Source organism: Halyomorpha halys, unplaced genomic scaffold, assembly GCF_000696795.3.
Source record: "Halyomorpha halys isolate HHAL.00 unplaced genomic scaffold, Hhal_1.1 Scaffold257.1, whole genome shotgun sequence".
In the NCBI taxonomy this organism is placed as follows: Eukaryota; Metazoa; Arthropoda; class Insecta; order Hemiptera; family Pentatomidae; genus Halyomorpha; species Halyomorpha halys.
The window spans coordinates 1,700,543-1,712,338 of record NW_027104967.1 but is presented as its reverse complement, the minus strand read 5'-3'; the positions used below and the strand labels follow the sequence as shown (position 1 = coordinate 1,712,338).

The 11,796-nt window shown below is 30.2% G+C and overlaps 1 protein-coding gene across 3 annotated transcripts; it reads left to right on the top strand.

Annotated features, from left to right (window-relative positions):
• Positions 1-75: 75 nt before the first annotated feature.
• GCC88 (GRIP and coiled-coil domain containing 88 kDa) lies at positions 76-10,572 on the top strand. Of its 3 annotated transcripts, none has more exons than XM_014420013.3 (10): positions 76-454; positions 1,499-1,641; positions 1,719-1,871; positions 1,961-2,106; positions 3,813-4,369; positions 5,789-5,930; positions 6,219-6,354; positions 8,090-8,284; positions 9,594-9,781; positions 9,935-10,572. In XM_014420013.3, the coding sequence occupies exons 1-10, from the start codon at positions 367-369 to the stop codon at positions 10,125-10,127; spliced, it is 1,941 nt and encodes a 646-aa protein (XP_014275499.1). In that variant the 5' UTR covers positions 76-366; the 3' UTR covers positions 10,128-10,572. The 3 variants fall into 3 exon arrangements, with proteins under 3 accessions (XP_014275499.1, XP_014275501.1, XP_014275500.1); XM_014420014.3 differs by lacking the exon at positions 76-454 and adding an exon at positions 642-665; XM_014420015.2 differs by lacking the exon at positions 1,499-1,641.
• The last annotated feature ends 1,224 nt before the right edge of the window (positions 10,573-11,796 follow it).

Genomic DNA, 11,796 nt, shown 5'->3' with positions numbered 1-11,796 from the left:
GTTTTAAAGAGGTAAGTATTATTGATCGTACAACAACTATCTAATAAAACGTGAATAATGATACAAATTGTTTCATCTATCTTCTAAAAACATAGATATTTCTTTAAAACGTAATAATATCGATCTATATTTCGATTGTTAAAGATTTGGTTATCATATTTTGTGGAAGGTTGTGTTAGTTTTACTGATCAGGCACGAGTGAGAAGATAGTGGAAGATACTGTTATATTTAATAATGTTCTGTTGAACTTTCTTATTTTGCTGATTCAAGTGTACCATTACTATTTCAAGGCCTTTGTTTTATTTTAAAGCTTTAAATTTTCGTTTGAATCACTCATTTAGATTTACAGTCATTATTTAAATTGAAATGGAGGAATCTAGGAAGAATAAAGAGCTTATTGAGACCATTTCAAGACAAAATGCCGAACTTATTCGTTATAAAACAAGGTTAAAAGGTAAACAATCATGAACAAGTAATTATTTTAATATTGTATGTCTCAGGTAGTTAGCATATGTCTTAATTGTAACAGATTTTTTAAAAAGTTTACTGATGTTTGGTGTTTATTAATGACATTTTATTAATAACAGATCCTTGTCTTCAATATTGCCTAATAACAGTTGTATTTTTTAAAAACTATGCATTATTTCACTAATAACTGTTTTCAGGTTTGTGTTCCTGTGATATTTCATTTTTCTTGCCTAACATTCATTTACTGTACTTTAATGACAGTTCTTATTGAATGTTTATTAGTTTAAATTTAATCCCAGGGAATAGCATCACTTCTGAACAATCATTTTCAATAACATCTTAACATAACTGGAGTTTTAAATATTCTCTCATCTAAATAAATGTGATTTATCTCTTAATCAGTATCTTCTACCATGCATACTTATTCCTTTAACTAAGTCTTTTAATTTAACCATGTTGTAGATAAACAATAAAACTGTGCAACATGGAACAAAACAGAATGTTTAATTTAGTATTACTGTTTCTGTGTAATCCTTAAATATAAAATGTGGACTGGAAATGGCAAAAACATCTCCACAATTTCATCTTGTAATCTGGCTGGAAGAGTCGATACCTGCTGAGTAGAAGAAAGTTGCTTATCATTCATAGAATATATAAGAGCTGCATAGACTTCTTCCCCACACTGCATAAAACAGTAAAGAGGATTGACTATAAAGTTGATAAAATAAATAAAACAAGAACTCAAATTTTAAGACCTCAGATTGACAGACATATTGCATATGAATGTTTTATCCATTTTACAACCTAAAGAAATTATTTTTTAGTAATGTAAAGATTAATTTTAAAATACTTCTTAAGTTATTTCTTGTTTTTAAAAATCTTCAAAAAGTATTTTTAATTTAAAATGACACAATTGTAGTTTATTTAAAATAAAATATCTTAGCTAAATAGACATTTGAGCTGTATTGCCACTACCTGAGCATTGCCTTAATAATGTTGCCCGAGAGTTATGAAAGTCCTCTTTCTTTAGATCTAGTGACTGCTCACAAATGTCTCTTAAAAGAGAAAGAAATATTGGAATCGAGCCTAAAAGCTTTTTCCAAGTCTTCGTCTGTACCTAAAGGTAATGATGCCAACACTTCTGATGTCTCTCAAGAATCAACAAGTGAAGAGGTGGTGGAATTCATGATCTAATTGTTTTATTTTTGTTTCAAGCACTTTGTTATATTAACTTACTTGAAATTTTTTAGATGGCATCAGAAGGAAATAGCGAAACTCCAGAACAATTGAAAAGTCAGCTGACTACATTAATGAATTCCCTGGCAACATTATCTGAGGAGAAATCTCGAATGGAAGCTGGATTTCAAGCAGACAAGAAGCAGCTGAGAACTGAAAAATTAGATGTAATGATATATCAAATGTTTTGTATTAATCATTTAAAGAATTCCTTTTTAAATATCATCTTTTTTGTTTTATTTTTATTTTTTTTTAGTTGGAAAAAACAATAAAGGAAATGCAAGGTCGATTGGATCATGAAACTAGAGCTCATTTGTCAGAAATGGAAAATTTTAAATCTAAATTGATTATAGAACGTCATCAAAGAGAAAAAGAACACAATGATCATGGAGTAATGATTAGGTTAATTTAATTATTTATTATATGATTGTTTGAGAGTGGTTTATTTTATTATAAATTTAAGCAATTTTGATCCTTTTTACTCTCAACCTTTATTCTTTAATAACTCTCCAACGTTTCGACCCTTAGGCCATTCTCAAGGAGACTAATGGTCTCGTGACCAATTGGAGAACTATACGTTGGAGAGTCAGAATAAAGGTTGAGAGTAAAAAGGATCAACATTGTGTAAATTGATAATAAGATTAGGTTAATAATATTTAACTTAACCCATTTTAAGGGATGATGAGAATTTGTGCAACGTAACTAATTCAATTTTTTTTTTTTTTACCCAAAATAAATTATAAGTTTCAAAAGTTCTTCATATAAAATTACATTGCGTAATTTTTAATTTACGCTTTTATAAAATATACTGTTTTTTAAATTTATTTATACTTATTATTAAGTGTATGATTAAAATAGTATCTTTCCTGCGATCAGCTCTGCAATTATTTTGATACAATTTCGTTTTGGGACATTTTTTGAATTGAAAAACTTTGATAGAATCTACATCATCATTAAATTGATATTTTAGAAGTTTTACTAGTACTTCATTGCTTTCTTCAGAGGTTAAATTCTGTATCCACATGTCACATTCATATGTATTGAACACCAGTGCTTCATCATTATAATACTCTACAAATTGTCTGTAATGAACCATTTGATTTTTTAATTGCTCTCATTTAAAATTTATTAGTGTATGAGAAGAAGATGGTTGGTTGGGGGTGTGGTCAGAGAATAACGCAAATAAGTTTTTAAAAAAAATTATTTAAATATACCACACCCCCAACCATCTCCTCAAATTATTATCCACGATCAACTATCTTCTCATCATTATAAAATTTATCAGATTTTAATATGAGGTATTATCATTTATGATTTTTCCATTCTGTACATTGCATTAAATTTTTAGTTAGGGTGCTAAATAATGTGTAATAAAACATAAGTTTTGTTGGGTTATTTCTAATAGTTATTCTTCAGTAACATTAGTAGTTCTAAAGTTGTGTGGTCTTCTGGGAGTGCTATCATTTGAGCTCTGAAGTCTTGGTGCCTCCAATAAGTGTTTGGATGATACTGTTTCAGAGCTGAGAAAATCAAATAAGTCAAAGTTGTAATGATTACAGAATCTGCTGTCTGAACCGCCTAATGCTATCATCTACAATGGACATATTTCTATAATTGAAATCATTTTTCTGGAAGAAGTACAAACCTTTTTTTTTCCTCACAAAAACTTAAACTTTTATAATAATGTATCAAAGGTCAGTTGGGAGGGGTGGGGAGATATTTTATTTGAGAGCTTACATGGTGACTAATGCATTTTTTAAACCATTTGAGTTGCACTTTGGTATGTAGGATTATTTTATAGGAATAATACAATCGAAGTGTAAGTGACTTCCAGTAAAGACTTTGTCATGGCCAAATGTTCTTCATATTCACTTATATTATCCCTCCAAATTGAGTATTGAAAATTTGTGTGAATTGTGTTGATGTTATAGAAGTAGAGAACGTTAGAATCTTAAGCGATATGGTTTTACTCTCTCGAATGTTGAATCTGAGAGGTGTCTCTAAATCATAAAAATATTTTAGTTTAGTATTAGTGTATTTAGTTTAGTGTAATATTTAATAAAAATAATAAGAAATTCATTAAATTAATATTTTTATTTGTTTTTAAGGGAGCTACAGAAGGTGGTTTCAGAAGAAAGAGCTAAAAGAGAAAAAGCAGAGGCAAATTTAGAATCTCTTCATTCAGAATTGAGTACACTTATGGAGCAATCTAACAATAGTAAAAAAGAAGCTGCAGATGCAGTAGCAAACTTAGAGGCCTTAAGGGAAAGGCTTAAAGATAACAGAGAGAGTTCTGGTGCGACAACTTTAAAATTGAAACATGAATTAGCTCTCCTTAAGCAGCAATTGAGGCAATCCAGTCAGAAGGAACAAGAGAAAGTAAAGGAGGCTGAGGCACGGTCACGGGAGTTAGCCGCTGCTCACGAAGAAAGGGTAGCGAACTTGGAAGCTAAGTTAGCTGAGTTATCGTTAACTGTTGGTAACTATGATAGGTTGAGACAGTCTGATCAAGAGGCAATAACGCGGCTGAGGGAGCGGATTGCACAGTTAGAAATGGAAAGGGGGGAAGAAAAAGGAGATGACAGTCTGGAGAGTATTGCTCACAGGATTCGCCAAATCATCCATGATGCTAATAAAATTTCTGAGAAGCCACTTGATTTGAAAGGTGAATTTCATGTTCTTTTATAAGCTTTTTGAAGTTAAAAGTTTTTTTTCTGTTATAAACTTTTGTTCGGATACACCAAGACCTTATGCTTAGGAGGTCAGGACACTCTCAAATAAATACGGCAAATCATTTCTCCTCTACATAGTCAGGCAGTTATATTGTCAAACATTTACATTTTTTTAGTCATGTGTAAATAATTTATAATTTGTTATTCTAATTGATTAAAAAAATTACCATAAAATTATAAATTTGTTTTTTCATTTATTTAATGTCACATATCATAGACATTGTATTAATATTATAATTATAATTATAATTAATATTGTGATTTAGGAGAATTGTTGTATTAAATCACAATACAAAACTTTCACTCTAAACTGTTTTGATAAAACATCGGTGTAAATCACAATACAGAAAATTAAAAACATAGTTGTCAAAAGATTGAAATAGAAGATTATGTTATATGTTTTTATATTATATTATGTTATTATCTAAAATCATAGAAATTGATTATTATTTTTTAGTTCTATGTATTTCTTCTCAACTGGTTCGATATGTGACAATTAGGCTATGTTGTGGAAGGGGTTGTGTCTTTTCCCCTCAATTAGCACATGCCCATTAAAAGGGTCTTTCTCAACTTGTATGGTTATTTATTTATTGTATAGTAATTAAAATAAGCTATAGTTGTTTATATTTTTCATATAATAAAAATAGGCAGGCATAGTTATGAAGTAAGACAGAGTTGGTCTGTTGCTGTTGGTAATAATAATTTCCATTCTTTTACTCATTGTATATTTCTACTTTGTATGGTTAATATATTAATTAAAATATTTATGAACTTAGGTTAGGACTCAAGGTTGTTTCCTTAATCTTAAAAATTATTCAATGAAGCTGTTAACACTCTCATATCATTGTTTACTGTAACGAATGTGAAAAAAATCACATTTTTTGTATTTGTTATTATTACTGTCTAAAGGGTCGATACGCATGATTATGAAGTTCGAAAGTGTTATTTGTTAAAAAAAAAAAGGATTTTTCGATGTTGCGGAATGTGCCTTCTAAACATTAGTATTTTGTGCAAACACCAAATGAGTCAAGCCAGATTCCCATTGTTCATATTAGCTTCCATTTTTCCTAACATCTTGGGTATTAGTGGTGTTAGGTTTTATTCTGTTTTAGAGAAGCGAAACAAAATTGAGCATTATATCTTTCAAATATATAATTATATACATCGATACAAGTACACCTACCTTATTTATTGTATGAATTAAAATTTAATTGCAACAGCAGTTAAATAAGCTATATATAAGATTTTGTTCATTAATTTAGCTTTTATAAATTTATATGATCTGTGGACCAGGTTTTCTTCTACTGTTGATCAACATTTTATTAGGAATTCATACTAATGTTTGGTTTCAGCTATTTTGGGGGAATGTTTACCCGATAATAGTATGCTTCAAGATTCTCATAAACATTGCCAGGAAGAATATGATCACTTAAAAGCAGAATTTGATAAATACAAACAACAATTTCAAATATCACAGCACAATGACACCCCAAGGTAATTATTGGTTTAGTTCCGTTATAGAGAGAGTTAGCTCAATGAGTAACGCATTGTTTGCTATTAATTGCAAGGATACAGGTTCAAATCTGGCTATGAGTCAACTGTAGATTTGAACATAATGAAAGGTGTGGTTTAAAGTTTAATAATTAGTAATTGAAATTAACATAATAAAATGTTTAAGTATTGATTAAAAATATATAAGTAATAAAAAAATTAAATTAACATAAATTCAATATCATAAACACCTCATTAATATTTATTTAAGTTTTATAATTTTTTATTCAGTTATAGGACTGGTTTATCGAATGAAGAAGAGTTACGTTCACAAATAAAAAAACTTAAATCAAGGATTCGTGAACTTCTTGCACAGATCGATGAAAAAGAATTGTTGCATAAGAAGGAAATTGAATCCTTCCAAAAGGTATTGTATTGCTACTTTTTATAAGAAAAATGTATTAATCAATTTCTTGTTTATTTTTTGAAAAGATATTCAATGTGTTGTATCTCATTTAAATAGTATTGGTTGAATCATGGGCTGAAATAATGCGTGTAACAATTTGGAAACTTTGTAGAACTGGCCAAATAATTTCTGGCTATTTTGTTTTATTAATGTCCTCTCTATCACATACAACATTATTCCGAAATTTTAACCAATATTACTATTGAATAATCAACTAAACTATCGTTTAAGTAATAGCTTAATGTATGTAATAAAACTAAAAAAATCAATGTAATAAAAAGTTGAAAAATAATATTCCAGTCCTTGATATAATTATTTTTAATTCTCTATTGATTTGTATTTAGAAGCCTACAAGGAGCCATTTGAGAGGATTTCCTTTACCTTCATATGAAAGCTAACGATTGATCATTATTGGGAATCATAGTGAATGATAAACCCAAATTATTAATAAAGAAACTAATAAAATATTTATGACAATAATTTTTAGTCTTATTGATCTTCAGCTCTATGGAAATTGAAGTAGGCTTCTTTATGTTGAGCTCATGAAAAGTATCACATTTCAGCCCATGTTTCACAACATTATAAACTATAGAATTATGCTTTATACCTGCCTGAAGACTAAGGATGGTATTTTCAATGTTGTAGGTACACTCTCTAAGACCGCACGAACTGTGGCCTGGTAATTAGCATGCAGGCATAAAACAAACTTACAAAAAAGTTACTTCCACCCAACGTTTGGTCACTCATGAGTAAAAAGCGATGCGTACTGAACCAATGCAAAAGATCTTGCTATCTTAGTGACAAATGACAACTTGACGAACTTACTAACAGACTAAGGAAACTTATACAAACATGTCATTTATAACATACATCTAACTTACATACAAACATGTCATTTATAACATACATCTAACTAACTTACAGATGAGTAGCAATACTCTCTGGCAACAGACACGAAAAATACAACATCACCGCCACACTTAGACTTCTCTCCATAAACCAGACAACTCATAGGTTAGAAATAATCAAGAAAAAGCAGACTTATTTGCCTCTCATCTTACTTACGTATTTCAACCACATGAGGATTTGCTTGACCAACAGCACTGCTCAGATATCAAAACAAATTCTTAGTTCTCCTTTTTACTTTCTCTACTTCCTTCACCCATCACACTCACAAATTCATACTAATCCTGTACGGTGGCTGTTTAATGGATCACAAATTTACACTACATGCCAAAAGGCATCTATAAAATTATAAAATAATTAATAATAATAATAATAATAAAATAAAAATCGGTTGGTGAAAGCCTATAGTAATATGACTATCAAAAATATTATCAGTGGCATTGCTGATATCACTAGCTGGTCACATTAATGAGTATTTTAATCGAGCATGGTTTTTCATTGAAGAATGTTAAAACAGTGGACCTTGCCTAGATGAAAAACAAAATCTGACCGATATTCTCTCCGAAAAAATGTTCGGACTTGGCCCATCTAAAATATGCATTTGTGTATGGCTGTTATTAGGCTACTGTGTAAATCAATGTAAATAACTTTTTGGTATATTTTAAAAAATAAAATTTATTTTACTCCTCTGTCACTTCTGCATTTCTTCAACACCTTCCTGCCTTATGTTGGAAACTGCTTGTTTAAAATATTCTAATAATAAAGTTAATCGATTTGGCATATTTTATAGAATATCTTGAATGAGAAGAAGATGGGAAGAGAAAAACTAAACCAGGTAGAAGTAGAATGGAGAGGTAAACTGGCCAGTTTGGAGTCTCAGCTCGCTAAACAGAGGCAACGGGCTATGGAACTAGTTGCGGAGAGGGAAAATGAACTAGCTGATCTGAGAGCATCGCTAATTCCTTCTACTATCTCTTCTGACAAGGTAGTATTATTTAACAGCAATCAATTTGGGGTTGAACTCTAAATTTTATTAGGAGGCTGACGGCTGCAGTTCCTTCGCAACTAAGGGTCTACTGTTAGGAATGTCTAGAAGTTAAAATGTATTTATTAAGACAATTGCAGCATCAAAGGCACATTAAAAGAGAAAAAACTAAGTGATTTTAAATTAATATAATTGAAAAAGATTGTAAACAAATAATTTCCAATCATGCTTGACCTGTTATCTATTTTTGCAAGCTTAACTCTATAACCCATAGTGTTACAGAATAAATTCTGTACTCCTACCACCCATGAAGGATCAGAGGTTCAGTTCTTTATAAGGAAGTACCGATTGTGTGTTTGATCAGAAACATGCTCGACCGCCAGATTTTGTAACCAAATGGGCCATTCGTAGCTGAGTGATTCAAAGCTCCAACTTTGACTGACTCGTGACTGCAGCGGTGTTGGTTCGAATTTGGTCTGGGATGTTGACTTTTATTATATAAATGAAAACTTAACCTCCTACCATGGTTAGAATAGGGTGGTAACCTGTAGAAAACCCCTCTCCTGTAGGTCAGAAATGGCCAGGAGGGGAGTCAAACAAAAAATAAAAATTTTTTTTTACCCAATTAAGGGTATCTAATTTGTGTGTCTGGGCGGACCCCAGAGGGCTTCCTTATCCTCAGGGTTGTCTCATGGCTACAGTAACAGAATAAATAATTATCGGTTACGGCCAGATTCGAACCCGGGTCCTTGGAGTTAGTGGTATGAAATAAAGAAATAGTTGAAAACAAAGGATAGGTACTGACTATAAATGAATCTGTTATTAAACATAATGCAAACAATTAATTCATTAATTTAGTATTCAATATAATTACCATTGACCTCACGTGTATAACCTGTTCTAATATTCCACATTGTTAGCCGATAAAGAAGTAATTAAAAAAAAGATAAAGAGGTGCAAGACGGAATATATGTATCTTTTGAGCATATTTTTATTAACCTAGATGATGATCAATACAATATTCATTCAGGAACCATTAACATAAATATTAGTTAGGGATTAGTTGAAGTGAATTATAATTAAAAAACCAAATGAAAAGTGTTTTTTTGGTAAGCCAACATTTCGATGATTATAGTTTGATAAGTTTACTGGACAAACTGCATTATAATAAAATGTTACGAAACTGTTTTGATATTAAAATTAAAAAAAAAAAAAAAACAACAGTTCTTAAAATGATTATAAGTATACAAGTTTCAAACATTTAATTATCTCTCTAAATGTTTTTATTATTAATCCTGTTTTGACCTAGAGTGGTGAAGAAGGACCTGTAGTGCTTCATTATTCTGAAGAAGTAGCTCGTAGAGATGTGGAATTATCTAGGCTAAGGAAGGACAAACATAAGCTCGAAGGGTTACTGAGAGAATCTGAAAGAACAATAGCACAATTGAACGCGCGTGGAGAAGCATTATCCGAAGCACTTCGATGCCAAGTTGACAGGTAATTAGCTTCTATACTATAGTTTATATTTATAAATAAAGCATTTTCCAATGTATGGTTAAGTTTATTTATTACATAAGTAGAGTTCTTTATCTGTGCAAATTCTGATTTTACTAAAATTAATTGAGGTATTTTTTCTATTTCAACCCCCAGGTTTGTGCAATGTCAGAGTCGTGAGGGCGCTAACTTAGAATATCTGAAAAATGTGGTCCTTTCATTTCTCTTGACCAGTGATGTTGCTAGCAAATCACACATGCTCAATGCTATCGCTGCGGTACTTCAGTTTTCAGAGACAGAAAAATCAAAAATTTCTCAACAAAGTTGGTGGCATAAAAGTCAGCTGTAACCTAAAATTTCTACTTTTTCCTCTACAGGGGTCTCACATGCTCCAGAAATCCTTCATGCGAAAATTTTACAAACCAGCAGGATTGGTTAACTACCTGTTTATCATAGAGAACTGCTAATTTTATATCTACTCGTTGGAGAAATTTTATTTTTTTTGTTGTGGACTCAATGATCCTTGAAAGAATTTTCAGATAATGTGAATTGCCTCATAATATCTTTGTAAAAATATTATTACATTGAAGGAAATATGACTATATTTTGAGTTCATTTTAAATTATGTTGTTACCTGTGAATACTAGTATAAACAAATAATGGAATATTTTTTTAAAGAATGTATTCTATTCTTTTATTATAGATTCGTTTAAGTCCATAATGTTTTCCATTAATTGTATTTTTGTAAATATTGATGTTATGATAATTTGAAATTATATTGAATGTTATTTAAATTCTCTTATCTTTTTATAAGTATCCCAGTTCATTATCATTTATTTTATTATTGCAATCTTTGCCGAAAACATAGCTCTAGACATCGTACATCATCATCTTGATGGTAATTAGCTTTGAGAATATGAATATTTAATTATTTATGTGCTTTTTAACCTATTTATTTTTTAAAAACTTATTTGTTTTTTTTAACTTTATTACTACTATTGCTATTTTATTTCTACATTTTTATATATTCATAACTTAGTTTTCTTATTTTTTTTATGTGTGCATAGTATTGGGTAGTTTTAACATTGGATGAGTCTATAAAATTGAATAGAACTTATGAATAATCTGAACATAACACACTGTATTGTGATGTTTAGTTATAATGAGTGAAAAAATTTGTATCTTCGTTAATAGCTTGATGTTAGTGTTTATATATATTGACTGATTAGTATGCTGTCTTGTAGCAACCTGAAATATTTGGACAGCACTACTAGTAAAATAAAGCATTTCTTTCCCTTCATGGATTATTAAATCCTCTGACATGAAAAAAATTCTATTGATCATTTTAAGTGAATATTTTGTTAGAACAATATTTATTAAAAATAGAGCCTATGTACTCAAGATATTCTTGAGCTTTATGTATGTTATTATTGACAGAAGATTAAGAGGTAATCAATTCCAAAATAGGTTTAAGTACCTGCAAACTATTATATCAATTAAAACATCCGATTTCCAGTTGGTCGAAAAACAGCACCTCAATAACAGAAGGAAAAGGAATAAATTTCATGACGGTAAGATCCTATGAGTTGATCCCTATTAGGAGAATTTATCCTACCTTTAATCACTTTTAAACCTTACTTTGTTATTAATCAACAAACCAAAATTTTCATAAAATGGATTATTATACCTCCAAAAAATCGATTATCACCTTTGAGCATAAAAAAAATTTAAATATGTACCGCTACAACCCATGAAGGATCAGTGGAACAGAACTTTGTAAGGAAGTTACTAGACCAACGGTTGTGCAAGGTGTTTGTTCAGAATCATGAGCATGCTCAACCACCAGATTTTCACTCAATTAAGGGTACCCATTATATGAGGCTGACTCACAGCTATAGTAAAACAGAAAATAATTATATGCTACAGCTGGATTTTAGGAGTTAGTAGCACAGTGCCTTACCACTAAGCTGCCCACTCCTACCATTGAGTATAATGGACTATATATATGGTACATTCTG

Excerpts from the sequence above, each read along its gene's own strand:
- GCC88 (XM_014420013.3), top strand. The coding sequence starts at position 367 with ATGGAGGAATCTAGGAAGAATAAAGAGCTTATTGAGACCATTTCAAGA. Across the intron at positions 1,872-1,960 it reads TGAGAACTGAAAAATTAGAT|TTGGAAAAAACAATAAAGGA; the intron begins GTAATGATATAT and ends ATTTTTTTTTAG. Across the intron at positions 8,285-9,593 it reads CTACTATCTCTTCTGACAAG|AGTGGTGAAGAAGGACCTGT; the intron begins GTAGTATTATTT and ends GTTTTGACCTAG.